Source organism: Rousettus aegyptiacus, unplaced genomic scaffold (genome assembly GCF_014176215.1).
Source record: "Rousettus aegyptiacus isolate mRouAeg1 unplaced genomic scaffold, mRouAeg1.p scaffold_m13_p_7, whole genome shotgun sequence".
Taxonomy (NCBI): Eukaryota; Metazoa; Chordata; class Mammalia; order Chiroptera; family Pteropodidae; genus Rousettus; species Rousettus aegyptiacus.
The window spans coordinates 43885322-43910765 of record NW_023416310.1 but is presented as its reverse complement, the minus strand read 5'-3'; the positions used below and the strand labels follow the sequence as shown (position 1 = coordinate 43910765).

The 25444-nt window shown below is 36.1% G+C and overlaps 2 protein-coding genes and 1 pseudogene across 2 annotated transcripts in view; 2 read left to right on the top strand and 1 right to left on the bottom strand.

Annotated features, from left to right (window-relative positions):
- The window catches only part of PPP3R1 (protein phosphatase 3 regulatory subunit B, alpha), a 56774-nt gene extending 43173 nt beyond the window's left edge, over window positions 1-13601 (top strand). Inside the window, exons 3-6 of the mRNA XM_016137878.2 lie at window positions 3044-3220; window positions 4275-4334; window positions 6611-6795; window positions 11428-13601. Of these exons, the coding sequence (XP_015993364.1) occupies window positions 3044-3220; window positions 4275-4334; window positions 6611-6795; window positions 11428-11475 (470 nt within the window). The 3' untranslated portion in view covers window positions 11476-13601. The remainder of the gene's footprint in view (window positions 1-3043; window positions 3221-4274; window positions 4335-6610; window positions 6796-11427) is intronic.
- LOC107506932 lies at window positions 4341-6604 on the top strand (annotated as a pseudogene).
- Window positions 13602-16885: 3284 nt separating the features above from the next.
- On the bottom strand, window positions 16886-25356 carry PNO1 (partner of NOB1 homolog). Its single transcript, XM_016137877.2, has 7 exons — window positions 25096-25356; window positions 24711-24860; window positions 22510-22593; window positions 22270-22330; window positions 21915-22032; window positions 18503-18573; window positions 16886-17823 (listed from the first exon to the last, which is right to left on the bottom strand). The coding sequence occupies exons 1-7, from the start codon at window positions 25300-25302 to the stop codon at window positions 17756-17758; spliced, it is 759 nt and encodes a 252-aa protein (XP_015993363.1). The 5' UTR covers window positions 25303-25356; the 3' UTR covers window positions 16886-17755.
- Window positions 25357-25444: the final 88 nt, after the last annotated feature.

Here is a 25444-nt window from a genome sequence, read left to right as displayed (position 1 = left end):
ATTGTGCCAAGAGCATTGTAGCCAAAATAAAGGTAATGGGACAAGGAAGATGGAAATTTAAATTGAGGCTAAATATTGTCGAGGGCTTTAGACTTTTTATCCTGTTTGCAACAGAAAGCTACTAGAAAATTTTGAGCACACAAGAGCTAGCAATTTGACTGAATATGTGCCTTTTAGAAAGATAACTGTTGATAGTGTTAAGAAGGATGGATTCAGCTAAGTATATTTGATGATTTATGATTCATCTTTATTCTTGGTAGTATTAATATTCCTTATTCATCAAGACTATGGACTTCCTGTCTTCTGAATTAATGGGGTTTTCCAGGTAATTGAAACATAATCCTTCAGCACTTCAGTTTCAGTTTCATGATGTAATTATCTAAACTGTTATTCATGTCCCTGCCTCAGTAAATGGAATCTTAACTAGTTTCTATAAATATTATGGCACTACATTTTTGCCTTCCCTCTTTTTTGTTAATGATTTACTCTAGAGCTATTGTTAAGTGAAAGGACCCTGATTCGTAGGTGTACTATTTGTAGAAACATTGTCCTCTTTCCTTTTCCATTTGTAATTTATTATGTTCAATTTCTTTATTACCTTTTGTGATGTTGTAAACTAAGGAAAAACTAAAGAATGCTAGAAGAAAATGGTTAACTAATCCTTGGTATGCATGTAAATTAAGGCAAGCGGGGAGAAAGAAAGCCCTCAGCAAGGTCTGTGAACTTGGAGAAACTGTTCTCAAAAGTTTCCAATTGGTGTTTGTTAATGAGTTGTACTTTAAATACTGGTGGCATTTTGATCAATAAGTTTAAATCCAAAACACTTAAAAATAATATTTATAATGTTTATTGAGTATCTGTTATATGCAATGTACAGAACACCAGTGAATGAATCATGGACTCTTTTCCTCCCTGAGGTAGGGAAGACATGTAAATAAATAGTGAAAAGCATTTGTGGGACTTAATTTATTAAATTTGTTCCCTCCAATAGTAAGGTTATTTAATTTCATCATGAAAAATTGGAAAATAAGGTTTACTTGAACAGTTTGTTTTTATCTATTCCGTTAAGGAAGGGAATGCACTTTAATAGATGGATAAAATGCTCTATGAAGTTAATGTGTTCGTGAAGAGTATATTTGAAGTTTTGATTGGATTATTATATGTAATAATTATATGATGTAAATATAAATATTATTATAAATATAAGCAATTATAATTATAAAAAATATATAATCAGTTTTGTTGTTTGAAACAGTGTTTAGATGAATCATTAAATTACTATAAAGGCAATATTTCTGTAATACAATATAGTGCATTCCTGAAAAACCTCACATGCTGCATAATCATACTTCTGAGAAAAACAAGAATAGGGTAGACCCCTCCTTATGCAGCTTTGTAACAGAGTACCAACAAAAACAAATCTGATCTTCAAAATACTGGCTCAGATTACCGCTGACATTTGTATCAAGCACCATAGTCGTTCACTTGTTAGCCTTAAACTGGGGCTCATGCTTCCTATTTTGAGGTACAGGTTTTTGAGGGCGTCTGCTTCAGTAGAAACTAATTTTGTAAAAATTAAATAATGAGCCAAGTATAGTCACCTTTGTTAATTGCTTTTTTCAGGGAGGAGGCATTTGGAGGGGAGAGGTGGTAGGCAAGAGAAATTAGAAATTGTCTTTGCAGCTTGTTCATTTGCACCCTTAGTTTTCACCGAAAAACAATGTTGAAAAACTTAAGGTTCTTGAAGCCAGTAAACTTGCTGTTATTTTCTCTAAAGGAAAGCATTTGCTATTTTTTACTTTTTTCTTAAGGTTTTCATATTTTAAGACTTTCTTTTCAATTGGAACAAACTTGCCCCTGATCCCTTTATAACTACTGGAAAAAATCCCTGTGAGCCAGTGACATTTCTGTGTTCTACTGACATCACTCCCTTCTTTATTAATTGCATATGAACTAATTCATATTACAGCAGCATCTTGTAGTTGTACAGTCTATACTTTAGTAGTGCAGATAATTATAATTCTTATTCCATTTTAACATAACATTTTTAGATTTTAAAAACATATACTTTACCTTAAGTTCTTAAAATGAGGATGATCATATATATATTTGAACTTTCAAAACAGTTTGCAATCTCAGTGTCTACTACTGTGGCCCATAATATAGGTATACATATGTGATTATAATATTCATGGCAAATGTAACATTTGACTTGTAAATTTTCTTTTGAAAAGTTGGTGATTGTATTTAATTTTTGCATATTTATTTCTGTTAAGCTATCAAAATTATATGAATTAATCTAATTTTTAAAGGAATGTAAACAATGTAATATAGAAGAAAATAAACCTTTTCAAGAAGGCATATGAATACTTGATACTGAATTTTTATAATAACAAACTGATAAACATGTTTAAGCTGTTCAGTTTTTACTTTCTCCTTTAGAGCATTGAAAGTGAATTTTGTTAGCTGTGTTTTTGTATATGTGTGTATGTGTTAAAAAGAAACCAGAGCTGTAATTTATTTGCTCATACTTGGAAAGAATATCTCTGGAAGCATATTCAGGAAACTGGCAACATTGCCTTCAAGGAGGGGAATCAGATATCTACAAGGTTAGGGTGGGAGGAAGGCTTTGGATTTTTGAACTACGTTCAAACCACATTCAAACTGTGTTCCGATTTTAAGCCATGAGCTATTAAAAATAAAAGTAAATTAAAATTTAGAAAGATAAGCAAAAACTAAGGTGTTTGGTATAGAACAGAGTTTGATTTAGCCTGCCTAGTAGAATCACCTGACTGTCATGATCAGCTTAGCATTGTAAATCCTATTGTAATATCTTGGTGTACTCAGCATACAGTTGGTTGTATGTTATGGCAGGTGCAAAAAAACAAAAGGGTAACCAAATAAAAATATTTCTGTACTTTCTCTGTTATAAGGAATTAGTCAATAGTATATGTAACTCTTTTAATTGGAAATTAAACTGCTGGATTTATCCCTATAATTATAAAATCATTTTGTAAACCTTGCTCTTTTCATTTGCTTTTAGTTGATGCTGATGAAATTAAAAGGCTAGGGAAGAGATTTAAGAAGCTTGATTTGGACAATTCTGGTTCTTTGAGCGTGGAAGAGTTCATGTCTCTGCCGGAGTTACAACAGAATCCATTAGTACAGCGGGTCATAGATATATTCGACACAGATGGGAATGGAGAAGTAGACTTTAAAGGTAAGAAAGTAGTTTTTTACATAATAAGATAGATAATCCATGAGTTGACTTTTATAGTTCGATGTACAAAAATGTTTCAAAATTTTCTTTTCCTTAAACGTCTTTATATTATTATTGGCGATCTTACAATAATTTTGTTAAAATCTCAAAATCTGTGGTACGTGAACCTTTATGAATTAATATCTTTTTACTGTGAATTTTTGGTTTATTCATAAATGATCAAATTGTTTTTATAAAGTAATCTTAAAGATAAGATGCAGTATTTTCTTTGTTTTTAGAAAATTAGTCTCACTTTAGGGAAACTGATAACATTAGCTTGCATTTTTTAAAACTTTTAAAGAATGAGATATACTAAGTCAGCAATAAAAAACTAGTAATAAGGATATGAGCATTATCATAGAAAGGATTAATTTAGTTATTCTGGATTTTACAAAGAATAGTGCTTTTGCTGATATTAATATGATACGTAATTTTATACTTGATTTTATGCTTTAAACATTTCATTTCACTGGAGAATCATCAACAGATTGTTACTTCAATTTCAGGAACCGAATTATAAGTAAAGAGATCTAAAACCGATTATGGTTTAATGTTTAGCAAGCAGTGAGGGAAACAATCATTTTCATGAAACTCCCAGAAGTTTATTTTAAATGATTCTGAATTTTGGAACTGGAAATCCACAATTGTTACTGTTCTGGCAAAACCATTTATAATTTTTTTTCAAAGACCCTTTTTATCATTGTATTCCAAGAAGAAGGCATTAAATAGCGTGAAGAATATGTTTTCGAGTGTCATATGTTGTGTTACTTAGTATTTGTTCAAATTGATTTGATACTCCAAGTTCAGAATTTTAAAAAAACATAACAGAACCATATTTGTTGATGTTTCTAATTTGGCATTTTCAGTTTTAGGCATTGCTAAGTAATATTTTTTTTTTGCAGCAAGAAAATATCCCTTTGTGGGTATGTAAGTTTTTTTGTGTATGTACTGGGTATGTTTTGTTTATATAAAAAATTGGAACTTCTGATTTGTAAATACTTCTGTTCTCATTCAGAATTCATTGAGGGAGTCTCTCAGTTCAGTGTCAAAGGCGATAAGGAACAGAAGTTGAGGTGTAAGTATTTTTTTTTTTTCACTGAGTTTATTCTCAATACCACTACTACCCCATATTGCATTATAACCTTTTAAAATAGTGTAAAAGATACAGTATTTTTTTAACAATGTGTCTTTGTTGCTTTTTAGCTAGATTGAAGGAAAGTAGAATTTCCTTCCACTGAAACAACCATATAAACTACATGACTTAGATGAGAGATTTTTCAATGAAAGTGGGAAGAAGTAAGTGTTCTACTGTGATGAGGTTAACTTAGTTTACACATTGTTTTCAGAAATGTTTAGTCAGAAGTCCACTATTCTGGTTTATATAGGCAGCCTTTTAAAATTATTCAGCTCTTGTTCATTCAGCCTGTGCTTACCAAGTGCGAGCAGTTCTTAGGACCCAGGAGGCAGGAAGGACATGATAAAGGTGGCACATGCCAGCCGTGGGGTCAGGTCCCAGCATTCCCTTTGCTTGCTCCCCTTTCTGCAAGGGAAAGAAAGACGACAGGAAGATTTTGCAGGATTAACAGGAGCAGGAAGAAGCCATTGCCCAGTTCTCATGTGTGGAATTCACTGGGCAGGATAACATCACCTGTCTCAGGTGTCAAAGGACAGGCTGCATTTCAACAAAACAAGTAAATGAGTTGGTGGCTTTGATCACACATAATGATCAGAAATTACACCCTCAAAGAACTAAGCAATGTGTTCTCATGTCTGTTCTGCTCTGTCTACTGGCATCTGGTTTAGTTGGCTTCCTGTTTCCACATTTAGCCCATGTGGATGATGATGGCATCAGAGTAGTGAAAGTCACATTTAATAAGCGGAATCCCTTGTAATCCTTGCCATCATGGCGACCCTGAGAATCAGGAACTCCAGCTTCTACTCCGTGGCAGTGACCAGCCTGTCCAGACATGTTCAGTACATGAACACAGTGGTTGGACCACATGTAACAACTACCATTTTCTTCTTTCCATCTCGGAGGAAGCAACTGGTGAATTTTCCAATGCAGGCTAGAGGAGCGTTTTCCTGTGTGTACTTTTGCACATTACCCGATATCCAGGTGCACAACGTAATGATCTTCATGAGAACTTTGGCGAAGATTTCATGCATTGGCCACGTGACCCAGAGCTCCTTGGAGACACATCATTATGTGTATTGTGGAGCAAATTACCTAGCTATTTAGAAACTGCTTTTGGTTCTTCCATGGTAGCACCTATCAGAAGAGATACAGCATCTATTCCCAGGGCCTGAGTTTCATACCTGCCCCAGGTGGTTGAAATAGAGGAGAACATGGATCTCTTAATCCTCAGCAGACATGGGAGGAAAACTCTCCTGTGTAGCATCATTTATGTTTCTCCAAACCACCAGAATCACACTGCCCAGTGGCCAACCTATGGCCATCAAATACTAGGCACACAAAGAAGGTTTGAAGAATTTAATTCACAGCTTTTCAGCTGTTCTTGGAGCATTATAAATTGAAAGCATACTTTGATACAGGTTATAAAACCATAGAGTGACATGGAGATAGGATTTTAGTGCATTTGCACAACTATTATCCGGACCTCAGCTGCACAGAAGAGGCAGCAGGGAGGGAATATTCAAATACATAAAAGAAGAAAGCACAGACCATTCAAGGTGTGAAATTTTTTCATTTGCTCTCAAATGCCTAGGTATTTAAAAAAAAATTTTTTTCCTGTAAAAAGTTATAATTCCTTTTACCAACAGTCTGTGTGGAGCTTGACCGACTTTTCATTCCTTGACTGGAACATGGATTGGGGATTTGGTAGAATAACCTCACTTTTGATTTAAAGAATAGATAAATAACTCAACTTTTAACTGTTATTCAGTAACAGTTCTGTGAGCCACAGGATATATGCAAACATCCTTTGCAAATGAACCCTTTATATAAATGAGAATAACAGTAATAGCAGTTGCTATCTTTTATTGAGATTTTATCATGTATCTGACGCTGTTCTAAGCAGTTTATATGTATTACCTTATTCAGTACTTTAAGGTACCTGGAAGCAGGAACTGTTATTAGCCTCAGTTTTACATGTGCAGAAATTAAAATCTTTTCAAGGTTCAATAAGGTACCCTGTGCCTAAGCACTCTTGACTGCATTCTTAACAGCTGTGTTAAACTACACCTAAAGGCAAGATTTATATATAGAAAGGAGCCATCCTCATAGTTACAATTCCAGATCTTTGGCAACTTACTGCTTTCTTTCTTATTAAAAGTATTTCTTTGTGATTGCCTTATACTTGCCAATGATTTTTTTCTGCCCTCTCTTTTTAGTTGCTTTCCGTATCTATGACATGGATAAAGATGGCTATATTTCCAATGGGGAACTCTTCCAGGTGCTGAAGATGATGGTGGGGAACAATCTGAAAGATACACAGTTACAGCAAATTGTAGACAAAACCATAATAAATGCAGATAAGGATGGAGATGGAAGAATATCCTTTGAAGAATTCTGTGCTGTAAGTACAAAAGAGCTGGTTCTTCATTTATGTTTTAAAAAACACTTTAAAAACCACCTAATTGAGTATTTCTTATAATTATGTTTTTTGTTGTCAGTGTTAATAACAATTGATTCTCAAGAATTAATACTCAGTGATTATCTGATAAAATACCACAAGAATGGTACTAGTAACTTTTACTTTTTGTTGGTAGTCCCCCAAATTACAACTAGGTTGTATTCTTAAGGTTCATTTAAATATAAACAGGTTTAAAAATATTTTTGCGGAAAATTTGTGTTTGTGAGTTTCATCAGAAATCCAGAGGCTTGGCTTCATGAGGAAGGAAAGGGCGTCCCTGTCCATTTTAGACTTAGCAGCTAGGCAATGTAACTGGTGATTTCCACCTCACTCCTTTTCCAAGCTATTGATGAGTATATTTTGTGTTCTGGGCCAAGGGCTCTGTAGAGCTGGGGCTACAGTTATGGGGAGTCCTAGAAAACGACAGGTGGGAACTGAGGCAACAGCCTAGCTGCCGGTTTACAGCCTTCCTTCAGTAGATGCAGGGAGTTGCCAGCACTCACTGCTTCCAAATAGGAACACATCCACTCAGCTTTTCTTCTCTACTTGGGACCTTAAAGCAAAGATGTTAGCCTTTCGTTGTGTTGTAAAGAGTTTTAACTGTAAGCTAGAGATGATAGAGAATCCAGAGGAGAAGCAAAGGTAACAAAAAGTTTTAAAGTTTTTCAGTTGTGACTGGACGCTTTTATAGGAAGATTTCCTTCCTCCCCTTTTCATATATTTAGACCACACAAGGAAAAACAAATGACTTTGGTGTGAATTATATAAGGACCTAAATAGCTAATTTTGCTTTGTGTAGAAATTCACATTATCCTTTAAGTATCATCTTTTATCTCAAGGGATACTATCTTTGCATTTGTTTGGAACAGTTAGGGTGGTGGTCTAGTTTAAAGAACAAGCTAGGTCTTTTTGGAAGAAAGTTAGGCTTGAAACTGGAGACTAAACTGTGGCCAGGTGGTACTGCTACAGGTGTTTGTTTTGTTATTATCCCTTCCGTTTCTCATTGACTGTTGCCAGAGATCACTGAAGGACTCCCATAGACCAGCCTCCAATTGAGTTAGGACAGGAGACCAGGCTCGTAGTGGCATCATAGAGAGCAGCCAGTTTTCAAAGGAAGGGGAAAAAAAAAATCCCAAACTTTAAGAGAACAAAACAAAAATGGAAACCTCTTGGCCGAAGTGATAAAGGTTGTATATAAATGCATTTAGTGTTTATGAAATGTAACCTGAAATTACATATAAATTCACCTGTAGTAGAAGGACATTAAAATATATCTTTAATTATAGGAACAATGTTAGTTACACTGAAAACGTAAGATAAGTTTGGAGTTCATTTTCCAGTATTTTTTATAAATTACCTTCATTTGTATTTTTCAGGGGCATAGTTCAGGAATGGAGAAAAATGTTTATTTTGTGTTCTAAACCAACCTTTCTGTACACTGACCAAGCCCATAATTTTGGCTTCATTGAGTTTTTTTTATTCTGATTCTCAAGCTATACCAGTGAAAGAGATGGAAAAGCTGTTTAAAAAAAAAAAAAATCACATACTATACTATATGTCTACTTAAATTTTTTCAGAATACTTAGCATACAAATAAAATTTATAAATTATTAGTGACGAGTAAAGTTAGTAGATTGAGGACGAACTTATTTTTGCTTTCTCTCAAAACTCCAGTGAAATCAAATGGATTAAGAAGGAAAGCTTATGAACCTGCAAGGACAAAGTGAACAGCAGAGAGGATAGCAACTAGATTTGGCAACTTAAAGTCAGTGAACTGACTTAGCAGACAGGAGAAAAAAAATGAATTTTAAGCTGTAAGCTTAGAAAGCTGAGAAACAACCTGGTTTATAATGCAGAAAGACTCAGAAATTGGTGGCACAAGATAACTGAAAGAGGGGAGGAAGATGAGGCTAAAACAGGAAAATTATTTAAAGTCTGTCGAAGAAGCAATCAGAACAGTAGATCTTCTTCCTTAACTCTGTTCAGACTCTCCTGCCCTTTAGTGGGAGTTTGGAGAGGGTGAAATATAATCTGTGGGCTGGGAAACGGTAGGCAGAGAGAGAGAGAGAGAGAGAGAGAGAGAGTAATTAGTGAAGATAAGCATATTTGCATTTTAATATCTCTGGCTTTTTTCATGACCAGACTAGACTCCCTGGCAACTAGACTTACACTCCCCAGCTTAGAGATGGGAAAAGCTCTTTTTGGGAAATCAGATCTTTCCAAAGCAGGGGAAGTGTAGCCCACAGTCAATAGTTCCACCACGTACATGGATGGTCCAGTACCCCTTCCACAGAAGCAGAGAGCTAAGGATCACCAGGCATTGGAGGAAAACCTCTCATATGGAATATAAAGATGAAGTGAAGCCCCAAAAAGGAGTTTGGAAAAACAGATGTTGCAAGCCAGTAAAAACTTCAAAAGTAAAACCAAAAATCTGTTGTTATCCTCAGGGATGTAATTTTAGAGATCCATTGTAGGAGATCTAACACCTGATGCTAGGTGTTTCTGAAAGCAAATAGAGAAGGAAATCAAAATGAATCAAAGATAACCAAAAGTAATGTTTCCTGACTGAAAGGACTTAGTAAGTATCCAGCATAGTATATAAAAATAATCTAGACCTAGCCACATTGTCGTGAAATTTTAAAACAGTGGAAACAAAGAGATGGTTCTTTAAACTTCTAAAGAGCTGGGGTACAGGGCGGAGGAGGGACTTCACACAAAGACTCAAGAATCATAGTACCAGTAAATTTCTCAGTAGCAAAGCGGAAACTAGAAGACAGAGGAGCATTGCCTTTACATTTCTGAGGGACAGTTATTTCCAAACTAGAATTCTCTACAAACTCACATGAAATGGAAGAATAAAGACATTGTCAGGTATGCAAGGCATTTCTTTTTCGGAAACTACTGGAGGATGTGCTTCCATTGCAGTAATGTTATAAATCAAAACAAGATAATGTGGGATTCAGGAAGCAGAGGGTCTAACATCAGAGAGCAGGAAATCTCCAGGAAATGGTGACGGGAGATCCAGAGATGACAAGCCTAGATTGGAAGAGCTTGGAAATTTGAGGAGCGATTTAAAGGCAATAAAATTGATAGATTTATATAATACATTGAATATTTAAAACAGAAGTTTGGGGTTAAATTAATGATAAATGCATAGAACACCCAGCAAAGAAAAAGATCAGATAATTATTAATTGTAGCAAAACAAAAGTAATCATAGTTTATGATTCAGTTCTGCTGTAAATAGTATTTTATAGTATCAAAATTACAAAGCTGAGTTTCTCTCTAATCAAAATAAAGATGTAACTGTTGGAGGGGTGAAGGTTGGGAAGTATATGGAGTAGGAGTTAGGAGAGGTGTGTAAGAAAGAGCTAAATCTTCATTTTTTGTGCTAACAAGTCATTAGATAATGTCTATAACTTTAAATCCAAGAAAAGGCAATACAGGAATGTTATTTGAAGACCTGAAGCTAAATAATGAAGATAGTTAAAAATTCTAAATGATTGCCTGCCCCCAGGTAAAAGGAAACAGAGTAAGTGCAGGGCAGCAAACTGCTATTTTCATAACAAATTGTAGAACCAACTGGCTACTTAAACTTTTTTGCAAATAAAAGTTTTTCAAGTAAAAAAATTTTTTAAGCAATAACTGAATTTAAAAGTAATACAGATTCAGCTATACACAACATGGATTAATCTCAGAAACAGAACATTGAGTGAAACAAGCCAAACATGGAAGAGATTTTATTTATAAAATGAATAAAAATAGACCAAACTAACCCACAGTGTTAGTCATGATAGTGGCTACCTCTCTCTGCGTGGTGGGGCAGGAGGAGGGGAGAGTCTTGGTGTAGTGGTCTGGGTGCTGTTACTTGGGTGTGTTTACTCTGTGAAAATTCATCAAGCGGGAACTTAGGCACTTTATATAGGTTATATTTATCCCCCAAATAACAATACAGGCAGTTAAACTTTTAGATTACCATGTCAGTATTCACTGAGATGTCTATAACAACTCTATGTATTTGATTCCATGGGAAAATAATGTGCAGAAAATGTTATTCATGTGGTACTTTTTAATACCTTCTAGAATAGACTGAAATGAAGTCCATGTTTGGTTTTCGAGGTCAACTTTTATGGTAACATCTGGTTATCATTTATTAGGAGACTACCGAGGTGTAGGGTAAGCAAACTACATAGTGGGCCAAATCCTGCCCATGGTCTGTTGTACATCTGTCAGCTAAGAATGGTTTTTGCAAGTTTAAAGTGTTAAAAAAAAAATGCAAGAGAAATTCTATGTAGCTTACAGAGCCTAAAATATTTACTTAAGTCTGGCCGTTTATGGAATAAAATTGCCATTCTTTCTGCTAGAACACAATAAAATGCCTATTATCTTGGAAGAAAGAAGCCATGAAAATTCTCACCAGAGACAATGCAAGCTAAAAACAAACAGCAATAACAATAGCACAGCTTCTGAAAGTTGTTAAAATCATGTTGTTAAATTGCAGTTTTGATAAGATGTTTAGACTGTGTAAAAAGTTTCTTCAACATGGCTAAGCTTGATTTGTTCCCATCTGTTGCAGGTTGTAGGTGGCCTAGATATCCACAAAAAGATGGTGGTAGATGTGTGACTCTTTTTTAAAGAGTACCACCCAACACTTTTGCTTTCTTCTCCATCTCTGAAGATCTGCTCAAGACGTCCAGCAATGCTCTCTGTGTATTTAAATGGAAGTATTTTTCTCTGTGAAGCCACATTTTCCAACATGAGCCTCATGAAGCCAACTAAGTGTTATTGAACTCTTATTCTCTCAATAACTCAGTGTAGCACTTTAAAGTCTGAAGGACAGCAACATGAAAAGAGCATATCAATGTGGTGAAGAAAGGGAAGGGGTTGGCTTTTTAATTTATTTTTCTTCATCTTTTATAACAAGAAAGTATCTATATATACATATGTAAATATTTATATATAGATATATGTAGCTTTCTATATGTGTAGTAGGTTGGCTTTAATTTAATATACTTGATTCAGAAACAAAAGATAGAGTACAAAAGTGCCAAGCAGAACATAAAACATCCTTACTTTTATTTCACACAGTTTTATATATAGGTAGAAGATTGTACAATTTGAGCCGGGTGTTAGGCCAGCTACTTTCCTTTTCCTGTGCTTTCTCCTTTGAGAGATTGACAAAGCATTTGTTAACGTCCTATTATTTACCTTAATTACATTTTTGTAACAAAGGAGTTTGTAACTTTATTTATACCTATGAATATATTTCCAGGGACTATGTCTCATTGCTGAGCAGCTTTTACTACATCTCTGCTTGAGGAGAAAGTATAGTTCAGTCAGTGCTACTGCCAAGAGCTTGTTCTTGTGTTCATATAGTACCTGCACAGAGCTTACAGCTGCTTCATTCTGTTACTTCATAACTAGAAGCCATTACATTTATTAAATGTCCCTGAGTAAATGTAAGTTTCAGTTGTGATTTTATACATGAAGGCCAGAAGCTGTGTGAGGCAATCATAATTTATGTTAGACATTACTTAAGAGTACCTGAAGTAATCATGTTAACTGCATAGGATATCCATTTGTTTTATTACGTGGATAAATAATTTGTCATTAAACCTATGTTTGAACCATAAATTTACCTTCTGTTTCAAAAGACTTTGAGCTAATCTAAAAAAGGGGTGATGTTTAATATGCATGTATTTATCTAAACACCCACATATATATGTGACTTAAAATGAGAGAAACCCTACTCATTTGTACGTCACAGAAGAGCAAAATTTTATCCAAATTTATACCTCTTAAATTTCTTTACCACATGGCATAGAGAGAGTGCATGAAGGTTTGCTTTCTTGATTTGCCCGTATTTGTAATGGACGATAATTTAAATTCGTGTGATATAAAAGCAGTGTATCATGTTCCACCACTTGCTATTGTTCCTTCCCTTTTCTGCAAAGGTACTGTTGGCTGGAAGAGAACATTTTGGTTAGCCTTCTGGGACAGTAGACTTTCCATATATAGATTTTCATTGAAAACTGGTTTTGTAATCATGAGTGGAAAAGGGCAGGTGGAATGAAGGTGAATGAATCTTAAACTGGGCACACCTGCCTGCCATCGCTGTTCCTTCAGCTGAGTGCTGCACATCATGGGCTCTGTCTGTGAGAGAAAAATCTCGGTGCTTGGTGTCCTTGCATGACATGGAGTTTTGCATGTAGATCGATTTAAAATGTACCTCTTGTTTACATAATTTGCATAATTTTAAAAGATAATGTTGCCAAACTTTGGAAATGTTAATGTTCAAACTGAAAATCTCCACTACATGTAACTTTCTTCCTCTGGATCAGTACGTGGCTTGTAATCCTAGCCAGTGGTTTGATCTGTTCCAGTGTCAACTGCCATGTGCTCTGCTTCAAGGGGGAACTAGTCTTTTGTGAATTTTTTGTACATAAGTATTTGTTACAGATATTTTAGCAAATGCTTTCTATTTCTCTTGCTTGTGCATATCTTGGCTGGCGTTACAGAAAAATAGTGCAAACGATATTTCCTTACTGGGGAATGAGGGTTTTTTCCTTTCCTTTCCTTTTTTTTTTTTCTTTTCTTTTTTTTTTTTTTTAGTGTGGGTGGGTGGGTGGAGGAGGGGTGGTTTATGTTGAATGTTTAGTTTTTCTTCTGCATGAAATGTCATGTTGTGGGATCTTTAGAAAACTTCATACTGTATGAATAAGAAAATAAACTATTTGCAACTCGAATGTATTCACAGTGGTCCTTGGTAGATTTCCACAGCCATTAGTCTTTTTCCATTCTTTTGGATTTTTAAAAAACTGATAAATTGGTGTTTGATCTTTGACTATAATCCATAACTTAAAGCAAATCTGTATTATCACTGGGTAAAAACACAAGTCATTATGACTTAAAAAACCCTATCCTTTTAGTATGCAATTCCTCTGCTTCTAGCTTCCTCAGCTGCCCTGTGGTTCCTAGAGCTGGTGGCTTGCTCCCACTGTAGGCATTGGTACTCACCCCCTACCAGCTATCCCCCACACCTAATGCCTCCATGTGTTTGTTCAGGTATGTCCTGGCTCAACAAGAACTGTCCTGGCCACCTGTTTGTTTTAAACTTACAGATAAATCAGAGTCTCCTTTATCTGTTTTCTTCTCCCACAGCACTTAACCTCTTCTTACATAATTTACTTATATATTTGTCTTTCCCAGTTATTGAAATAAAATGAAAGCTCCACAAGGGCAGGGACCTCTCTGTCACTTGTTCACTGGTAGCCTCGGTTGTCTAGAATTCCGCCTAGCCCTTTGTGTAATAAATACTATTAGTACTTTGTTACTCTTCAAAAAGAGGGAAAAACTTTTTTGAGGCTTTCAAAAACTTTGTACAGAGCTCCTACTACATGCCTACCAGTGTAATTTAAGCATGTGAGATACTTGTGAGGTAAATGGCATACCTGGCCCAGATGAGTTAAAAGCTGTTGGGTGTCTTTTATAACCACAACATCCATATTGTCAGGTATGCACTAGTGACGAGCTACTATGCACTGGATTCTTTGACCCCTTAGATTATCTTAGGAGTATAGGGTTAGTTAGGCCTAAACCTTTTTTTTAAAACCCTAGTTGTGATGAGCTTAAGAGTAGAAAAGGACTTCACAGAGTGAAATGGCAACCCATAGAATCGGAGAAAATATTTATAAATCATTTATAAGAGATCGCTATCTACAATATGTAAAGAACTGTTACAACACCACCTAATTAAAAAATGGGCAAAGAACTTGAACAGTCATTTATCCAAAGAAGAAAAATAGCCAATAGCACATGAAAAGATACTCAACATTACTAGTCATTATGGAGATTCAAGTCAAATCCATGAGACACCACTTCATATTCATTAACCTTGCTGTTACCAAGATAAAAAATATTGGCAAGGACATGGAGAAATTGGAACCCTGGTGCATTGCTGGTGGGATTATCAGTCACTGGAAAATGACAAAGTGATTCCTCAAGAAATTAAACACAATTACCATATGATCCAGCTATTTCACTTCTCGGTACACATACTGAAAAGTAAAAAGCAGGAACTTAACACAGCTATTTGTATACCCATGTTCAAAGAATTATTACTTACAAAAGCCAAAAGGTAGAAGCAACCCAAATGTCTATGACAGGTGAATGGATAATCAAAATGTGGTCCACACATACAATGGAAAATTCCTCAGCCTTAAAAGGCATTTTTGACGCATGCTACAACATGGATGAACCTTGAAGACGTGCTGAGTGGAATGAGCTAGTTACAAAAGAATAAATACTATATGATTCTACTTATGTGAGTTCCTGCAGCTGTCAGATTTTAAGTAGCATGATGGTTGCCAAGGCCAGGAGGAGTGGGAAATGGGATGTTAGCGTGTAATGGGTACAGTTTCAGTTCTGGAGATGGATGGTGGTGGTGATAGCACAACAATGCGAATGTGCTTAATGCCACTGAGCTGTACACTTAGAAATTGTTAAAATGCTAAGTTTCGTGTATTCACCACAATTTAATAGACAAGATGGTGAAAAATAAAAGAATATCAATTCTTCTGGATAGTTTCCAGGACTTACTGTCCCAACTCCTCTGTCTTGAAATACTCTAATCCTCAAAAATTCCCACATGTTCAAAAATCTCATTGCGTTAGCTAACATTTAAAGCCCATTACCACTTCAACCTTTCATTTCCCTTGGGCTTATAAATCTATCAGCTAACCAGAACGAAGCTATTAACAATTCCTTATTATCAACTCTCTGAAACCTAAAGATTTACTGGTTTCTTTGACCAAGTAAGTAACTAACATTTGCACAATATGAGCATTTTGCAAGTTGTAGGATGGCTATGTAAATTGTCACTGTATACTTTCAGTAATGTAACATTAAGCATGCTGTACCAGTCTTAACATGGCTCTGCAATCAGTAAAATTAGGTCCCCTCCCAGATGCTCAGTGAACATGAGCTTCCTTCTCTACCATTATAGTTCTAAGTACCATGAGGGTTTGGAGCCCAAATCTTCGGGAATGACTAAGAAGAAATACCTAGGTCTCCCTTATCAGCCATTGAATAAGAAAATATTCCTCAGGCCCATTCTCCAGCCAATAAGTATGTAAACTGTTATATGTCAGAAACTGCTAGGACTGAGTATCCAAAGACCACAGGCATTAGGGTGGGAGGCAGATACAGACCGGGCCTTAGAGGTAGCTTTTAAGAAGTGATTTAACCCAGGTTTTTAAGATCGGCTATCACTGTGATATAGTCAGATTTATTACCTCTATTCCTTCATCATTCCCATTAAGAATTAGTTGAGTTTCCTCTAACATTTTGTCTCCCTTTCAAAACACCAAGGAGTACTGCTCCCCCAGAGGAGAAAGTTGCTTAAGGAGGGGCACAAAACTCAAGGTGCTAAGTCAAAGTTGAGCATCCCAAGTTTTTGCAAGTGCTAGAAAAATATATTTACCCTCATATTACTCAGAGTTCTAACTACATAAGAAATCTTTAAAAGCAAGTCAATTCAAACAATACCAAAACATGACTGCTTTAACACAGAAAACCCATTTTTCCCAGTCAACATTATGCTTTCCTTAAAAATCCACCCCATTTACATTTATCTGGCAATGGTTTTTTTCAGTTCAAGCCTCTTGAAAACTTGATTAAAACTGTAGGCCCCATTCCCCAGAAAAGTACACCCTAAATAGTCACAATTTTGATAGAACTTCCTGTGCGAATCACCAGGTGGATAGTACCTTCTGAAGCCTGTGTAGACTCCAGGATATAATCTCAAATCCCTCTTTTTCAAAAAGATATGAAGAGATTTGATACCATCATACACCACACTCTCCATGCTGCTGTGTTGCCAAAGGACAAAAAAAAATGTTTTGAGTGGGAAATGCTCCCAGTAGTCCTATTAGATTGCCACTGTAATAATACATCTCCAATCCTATACAAAGTACGAACTAGTTTGAGACAGTGGCACATGTAACTGATATAAAAGAAACAGAAGCTTAATAGAATACTTTTTCTAGTCTTTACAGGAACTTTTTAATACTCCCACCAATAAAGTTAAAATTGTTTTCATCAAGGGTTTGAGAGATGTACAAGCGAATGTGGTATCATTCCATTTAAAAAATGCATAAACAAAATCATAGTATTTAAATAGGCAGACACTAGTTAAAATAATCCATTACATTTGGAGAACACAGTAGTTTTCTTAGGAGTAAAAACACTTCACCACATTTCACTTTTAATACCTAGAATAAATATACCCAACATTGGAAAGGTCTACTTTCATTACATACTTAAATGAAAAATAACACTCTTTATGTCAACCTCGTGATACAGGTCTTTAATTTTACAAACTGCAAAACAGGTACAAATATTGGGCCTTTTAGTTAACACAGTGCAGCCAAACTGCTGCTTATGACCTGATTCTGAAACAGTCATATACCACCTGGTATTAAGGGTCATGATTTAGAGAGGTTTTCTGAGACAGTTCTTTAATTACAACCCACAGAGAAGAAATGTTTATAAATTTATAAAGCAGAAAACTTAAAAATTCATAGACAACTGTTTAAATAAGTTTCTCTCCAAATGAGAGAATTAGAAACTATGCAAATCTGCTACATGTGATTTAAAATGAACAAAATGATAAATTATAATTAATGTTTAAATATAATGGTACTAAATTTTGACATTAAAATTGTCCTAAAAGCTATTGAGTGTGAATACTATCAAACTTTTCTGTTTATACTTCTGGCTGAGAACTGAAGAAGGGACTGAGGCTTAAGTGATTAAAAGTGTTTTCACATGGTTTCTTGTTACCACTTGTAGATAAAGTCTTTTTCTCTAGAGTCCAAAGCCAAGATAAAGTCTCTGATTTGAAATTAGAATCGATCTGCTGCTCTGCTAGCCACGGCTCGAATATTGCCATAAACCTTTGATGGAGGATTTCCTGTAGAGGGGGGGAGGGGAGAAAAAAGCTTATCTATCTATAGAAATATACTCACATATATCACATATATAGAAGGTACATGGAAAATAGTCTACAAAACTCTAAAAAAGAACAGGGACATTTTTCACCTATCTTAAAATCAACAAAAGACCTAAAAAGGAAACCATAACCAAATGTTCTCCAAAAAATTTTTTTTTTAAATCTTAAGAGCCAAAACTACCAAGTCATAAGAGTATTTCAAGAAGAAGCTAGTCAATCAGACTTGGACACCAAGGGAGAATCCCAAGGGTTTTCTGAGCAAACTGCTACACCCCTGTAATGCTTATCAGGAGTTGCTGACCTTATTGAGTGATACTAATCAGCAGCTTCCTTTTTGTTGAACCTAAAACATGGTGTTACTGCTATTCTGGAATGGTTTTTCTGTGAACCTCAACGGAGAAGGCAGCCAAGATTTAAGCAATATAAGCCAATAAACCCTTTCCGTTCACTAGCAGACAGACAGATGGAATCCAAGCAAAAAGATGCCTACATTTTTCTATTAGGCCCACATTTGCCAACCCCCAAGAGTTTCTACCTGCTATCTTTAACATTACCCTAAACTGGCTTGCAAATCTAGTTTCAGTTCCTTGATTCCCTATTCTATTCTTTCCAGAGAAAACACCAAAGAAACTGTTATTACCCAGAATGAGGTTGCAGATGGCAGTTCTCGCCATCTTGATGTTTTGGAAAGAGCCAAGGATGTGAACTTTCCTGCAAGAGAAAAAGTGAAACAAGTTAGCAACAAAAAGCATTCCTTAAACTGAGTTCTATAATCCAGAAACTCTGAAAAATCATAAATAAAGGTGGTGGTGATGGTTGCACAACTCTGTAAATATGCTAAGAACTTTGAAAGGCAGAATTTTATGTTGTGAATTATAACCCAATAAAAAAATTATTAGAAGAGACATAAACTAAAAATTAAAAAAAAAAAAAAAAAAAAAGACAAGATTCTTGGTTAATAATGGCTACCATGCAGTGAGTGCTTTCTTTGTGTTAGGGCTTTATACATGTGTTTTCATTTAATCCTCACCAGAACTTTATTAGGCAGATGTTATTGCCATTTTACAGATGAGAAAAGATGTTTACAGGAAACCAAGAACCCTGCCAAGATTATGAACTGGAAGAGCTGGGATTACTTCAGTACCCAGGAAAGCAAGGGGTACTAAACTGAAAGTTTGGATTTCAACTAAAAATCTTCCTAAAAATTACCTACATTTTTTCAGTACTCACTGAGGATCACCCAGACCTTTTCAATGTACAGTCTTTGCTGAATGGCTCAAATAAGATCGACAAGAGTGAATTTTGCTTTTTAAAGCCCATCTTCCAAAATGTCAGTAAACCATCAATAAGATACTGAAACGGGCAGCGGGAACATCAAACAGAACCTTTCCCCCACATGCACACAGGTACTTATGAAATTGGGGTAAAAGTGAAGCTTAAAGCCAAGATAATCAGTTACAGTCTGTTCAAGATGATCCCCCAATTTTCTTCCCCATTCAGTGCAAGCAGGCAAACACCGCTCCGTAACTCTGGCAAAATTATCGGGGTAAGGGGGAGTAGTTTACTGTGGAAGGTGAAAAACACTGTGTCTGGAACAGGGGTACCAGGCACAACTGAAGGAATACCATGTTAAAAACAAGGGCAATGTCTAATAAACATGTGCACACTGAATGCTGGGACCTCCAGCTGTCTTCTATAACTGGGCTCTGAAGAGTTTGGCAGCAAAGACCCTGGGGAACTGACCTGCTCAAACTGAAAGACTAAAGATACTGACATCAGGGCTTCCTTGAAGAAAGAGCCTTGCCAATCACCCTAAGTCAGTGGCCCCCAAACTTTTTGGCACCAGGGACCTGTGCTCTTGTGAGAATCTAATGCCCAATGATCTGCAGTGGAGCCGAAGCAGTGATGCTAGCGCTGGGGTGTATGGGGTGTAAGTAGGGGGAGGGGTGAAAAAAAGCTAAATCTTCGTCTTTCATGGTAGAAAGTCAACGGTGAATCTGAAAAAAAAGCTGATATATAAATAAGATACTTGAAAAAGTGGAGATAAATAATTTTTTAAAATTAGCTAAGAGGGCTGAAATTGGTTTCTCTGAAAGTGGGGAAATGGAGGTAGGTAATAGAAAGTTTTGTCTTTTTTAAGTCTATGCATGTCTAACTTGGATAAAAATAAAATTCTTTAAAATAGAACATGAAAGATGAGGAAACAGACACCACAAAACTACATAAAACATCAGTTTTCCTACTGAACAACCACAGTAATGGGGTAGTAGTTGGAATGGAACGCAGGTCCCGGAAATGTAGATCAACACTAACTCCCAGCTGATGTACTGAGGACACCTGGAACAAGTAGCTTTTAGCTTTCTATCCTGCTCACTATATACTGTATTGTGCGAAGTTATTAGCTGCTCATCAAGAATAACACTTATAGTTGCATAACAGTCCATCTTACAGCTATATCATAATTAATATAAATTGTTGAACCTGTGGATTTCCAATTAGCTTATTTATAACAAAAATTACAAGACAGTGTATTTCTTCAAAATCAAGTAGAAATTCAATTTGTAAAAAAAAAAAAAAAAACAAAACAAAAGATGATAAAATGTAATTCAATAGCAACATTGTTCATAATAGCACCAAAGGGAAAACAACCCAAATGTCCATCAATCTGTGAATGGATAAACAAAATGCAATATATTCATACAATGTTCTAGTACTTGGCCATAAAAAAGAATTACTGATACACCCAACAAGATTGAGAAACTCAAAACAACGTGCTACCTAAAAGAAGCCAAACTATGAATTTCTAGAACAGGCAAAAGCATAGTGACAGAAAGAAGATCCGTGATTGCTTGGGAACAGATGGGGTTGCAAAGATGTACAAGAAATTTTGGGGGTAATGGAACTGTGTGAATGGGGTGGGATTATAGGATTACAGAACTTTTGCCAGAAACTCACTGAACTGTATACCTAAAACAGGTGAATTTTGTTGCATGTAAATCACACTGCAGAAAACCTGTTAAAAAAAATTAGTTCAACTAGTAAATTTTAAGTTAACACTTATAAATACACTTTTAAAAATATGATATACTACCTATAATTTGATTAGCAAATCAGTTACATTTTTGATTTCCAAATTAGGGCTAATATATTTTAAAATGTGGCATACATTTCAAAGGTTTTGAAATTTCCAGTTCAAAAAAGCATTTCCTCTGGCTCTATAGTCCCAACTCTAGACTCAATTCATAAAAAATTAAAATAATAATACACCTGTCCATAGGTAATAGGGTCCACCGAAGTAGTATTACAGTTATCCTTAAAGTATAAAAAAAAGCCTGAAATTTAGATTCTAAATAATGGTGTGCTCCTCAGTTTAGAATAAAGATGAGGCAATTTCAAATAAAATTATTTCTGGATTCAGTTGCAGGCAGATCCCTCCTCCTCTCAGTCAACTGCTTCATTTCTCAACTTTGTTGGCATTATATAATCTCTGAGCCATCTGCCAGTAATCCCAACCTGGCAACAGGGCAGCTTCCACCTCACAGAGAGGTAATCCCAGCTTGACTTCCCGCACCCTTATTTTAAGCCTGTATCATCTTATTTAGGTTCACATGTAACTGCTCTTTAGTGTTCACCCAATGTACACTACTCACCTTCCTTTTATGAAAGACCTTTATATAAATATATATTTGCATATTTTTCTAAAAAAGGAATGGCATTTATTCTCACGATGGCATTTAAAACACTTCTTGCTCTCCCCTACTGATTTAAAAGATTCCCAAGATACTATTTAAATCTTGAACTGTGATGTAATTTCTTTTACTAGTGATCCTAAACATTTCCTTCATTGTTGAGAAAAAAAGCTATAATTTCTAAAATTTTCTCAACTAACAATCTGCTTTCTAAGTTGGTAACTATCTGTTCATCTGGAACCGTATACTGACAAAGATTTAGTGGCAACGTTATGCATAAAATACAATCCTTATGATCTTATGAAACCAGCAAAAGATCAAATATAAATTACAAAAGTAATTTTCTCATGATCACATACTTACACATCAGCCAAAACTATCCGCGTCCGTGTCACATTCTCTATGGTAAATTTGGTTTTTCCTCCTTTGCCAGCGATTCTTCCTATTGCCCTCGACAGGTGGTCTCCTTTTAGCGGCTTCACTAAATGAGGAAAGCAAGACCTCAAGAGGCAAACCATTCCAGTGCACCACCCACTTCCACATAAAGTTTAATCACAGCTGAACTTTCTCTGCTACAAGACGCAAACTATACACTTTTTTAAAAGCTGCTATTAATACAGCTCAATTGATGCTATTAGAGAGCTGAGAGTCACACAGAATACAAAGTAGGCAATAGAAAAGTCCAGTATTTCATAATAAAACACCATCATATGCTCACCATCTGTAATTTCAAAAGACTCTAAGAAGAGGTCATCCAACCTAATGAGGGCAAGTGCATCCTACGATATAAAAATAAATGCTGTGAAGCCTTTCCATTTAGATAACTGAGAATGAGTGTTAAGCTAAAATTCACAAATCAAACTGGAAATCTCAAATTAAAAAAAAAAAAAGCCCAAATCCATTGAAACATTCACATTATTTTTCAAGTCCCCATTTTTTATATCATGAAATCACTCACCTCTACCTGAAACCCGAGAATAAAGGCTTTCACAAAATCAGCTGCTTTTGTCAGAGCGGTAACATCCTTGGTGTCTTTACAAGTCTGTTTTAAAAAAGGCACAAATTATAGGTGAGGATGAAAAAGACAATATGCTAACAGAATACTGGAAATGACTTATCTTACTATAATTCCTACACTACCATCTTCCCCCAGTATATTCTCTATAACTCAGTTTTTGATGAGGCAAGTACTGTGTTTAATTTGCAAAACAGAACTTTCCAGCTTCAAGGCTGGAGAGTTCCACCCAAAGACTGTCAAACGACTGACTGCAACGACTGACTACACTCCATGACTGAACTGACTCTGGGGTTAACAGAAAGATTCCTCTGGCACAGCACAATCACACTCACACTCTGAAGGACTTCCATCCTCAGACCATCGACCCCAGTACTAACTACCAAGAATGCTTTAGGCTGGGATCCTGTCCTCAAAGAGTTTATTCAATAATCATATAAATAGCCACTGTTCATACCTACCACTTTAAATGACATGAACTACGAAGGGATTTTACACACTACAGCTCTAAGGTTCATGACACCCTGAATGTTAAGTGATACAGTTTTACATTTGAGGAAATTAAAGTACTAAAAGGTAGAAATGGTTAGATTCAAACAGGTCTGCTTCCAAAACTTTCATTTCTGCTCTCCCAAAGACTCACAATCTAGTTGAGAAGACCACATATTTGACAAATTCAAAACCATACATACAGGGTTGTGTAATGACATATTTAAAACTAGATCCCAGTCCCAATTACATATGTGACCTTGGGCCAGTCTCATAGATACCCTATTTCTTAAGTTTTCTCATCTGTAAAGTAAGGTCAGAGTAGGAGATGCTGAGAGGTCCCATCTAGCACCAGATTCGCTTATTAGCTTGACAATTTTGGTGAAGATACTTTGATCCTGATTCCTCACATCCATAAGATAGGGATATGTCCTCTACCACACAGAGCTGTTCTAAAGACCAGTATGATGTAGTGCACGCCAATGTATCACCATGTGTCTGGTTTATAGAAGTATCAACAAATGTTAGAAGAATATAAACTAATGATGCTGCATACATATGACAGCGGAGCACAATAAAAATTTAGGGACTGAAGACATGACTGCTATAAAAAAGTGATCAAAAAGGAGAAAGAACTTGAGCTAGACCCTGAAAAATGAATGGAACTGAGGTAGGAAGACAATGGATATAGGGAGGAGAGGGCATTCATCAGAGAAGAAAGCCACCCAAATATATAAATGTAAAAAAATGTTCAAAGAGATGGTAAGACGAACTTGGGACTGAGACTTCTACTTGAAAGGTAAGTTCAGTTAAAAACTTTTATTCTTCAGAGACACTAAATATATCGGGATATCATAATAAAATCAGTGCAGTTTGAGAAAATTAATCTGATTCCAGCATGGAGGATGGAGAGGTGATAGAAAATTTAAAGCAATGAAGCAAGGGAAACCTATAAGGAAACAAGAAGTTTTGACATGAAATCATAAAAACTTGAATGAAAGTGACAAGGAATTCTACTGTTAAGTTCTATATGTTAAACTTTACCAACTATTTAGAGTAGTGCCTTTCAGCTTTTCCATTGTTCTGCTCCCTCAGATGAGTCTATACCAGTCCTGACAGTATAACGATCATCAAAAAGGAAGACATAATTAATTTTGGTCTTTGATTCTGATACAAAATTGGAACTCAGAAAAAGAGGCCCAAAGTCAATTAACTTTAATTGTCTAACTTCTAGACTGACACCATGGAATAACACACAAACACACACACACAGATATGTATATAATTTATACTTATTCTCAAAATAATTTACAGTGCCTGTACTGTAGCCAAGTACTTCACCTCATTATTTACATACTTCTGTTTATGACAACCTCTTTACTTGGCCTTTTCTCAATTCGACACAGAACATTATAAAAAATATGCACACGCATAGCCAGTATTTCGGTATCATCTCAGACTCATCTTATAAATTCAACTAATGTATGTATTAAACGCCAACTGTGAAGGCATTTGAGAAATTTGAACATATTAAATTATAAAATTGGAAGAAAACCATTTAACAAAATAAGTCCCATTAGAAAAGTCTATTCATGTATTTTCATCCCTGTAAGAGAAACTCTAGTATATTTGTAAAGGGTTGATACTCTCCTTACCCTGATTTCTACATTTCTCGATTTCAAGTTAAAGCGTATCTGAAGTCCCAAATGTTCTACAATGGGAGTAAATATCTTCATCCAGTTCTCTTTTAATGGCGTGTATCTGTTAGCTGGGACTGAAATTTTCCTTGTTTCTTCTTTCCCATCCTACGACAGAAGAACACGCAACTCAGGAAGTGACTGAAGGAACAGGGACAGAGTTGTAAAATGACAGGTGACCCACAAAAAAGCTTCCTTCAAGTGAAAAAACTAAAATTCATCAGAGTCACTTCCCTAAGAACTGCACCCCAGAAGAGCCGCCGCAGCTTCATCACCCAGAGATCACCACTTTGATCTCCCTCTAGCCCCTGCCCCGTTCCTGTTCTGGGGGACCCCTCGGTACCAGAAACCCGTCCCGGGAGAGGGGCGGGAAGACCGGCCTCTTCGCGGGCCGAGCCTCCTCCGTGTCCATGCGGCCCGCGTCCTCGTCCTCCCCTGCCGCGGAGGGCTTCTCAGCTTGCCGTTTCTTTGCCCGCCGGCCACCCTTGCGGGTGACCGAGGTAAAGCCGTCCACGGCTCCAGCGCTCTGCGTCTCCATGTCGGTTGCCATCCCTAGGAATCTGCGGCCCTAGCAGATCCTTCCGGGTCTAACACGTGCGCTCTCGCACTGCGCAGGCGCACCTTGCAGGCTCCGGCGTTCTCCAACCAGCCCCAGGGCTCCGCCCCCTTCCCTAAGAAGTCCCACTCAGGGG

What these genes read in the sequence shown, in the direction of transcription:
- PNO1 (XM_016137877.2), bottom strand. Translation starts at nt 25,302, where the DNA reads ATGGCAACCGACATGGAGACGCAGAGCGCTGGAGCCGTGGACGGCTTT. An exon ending in TCTCCCGGGACGGGTTTCTG is followed by an intron (nt 24,861 to 25,095) that starts GTACCGAGGGGT and finishes CTTCTGTCGTAG; the next exon opens with GATGGGAAAGAAGAAACAAG. An exon ending in TTCTCGGGTTTCAGGTAGAG is followed by an intron (nt 22,331 to 22,509) that starts GTGAGTGATTTC and finishes TTTATATCGTAG; the next exon opens with GATGCACTTGCCCTCATTAG.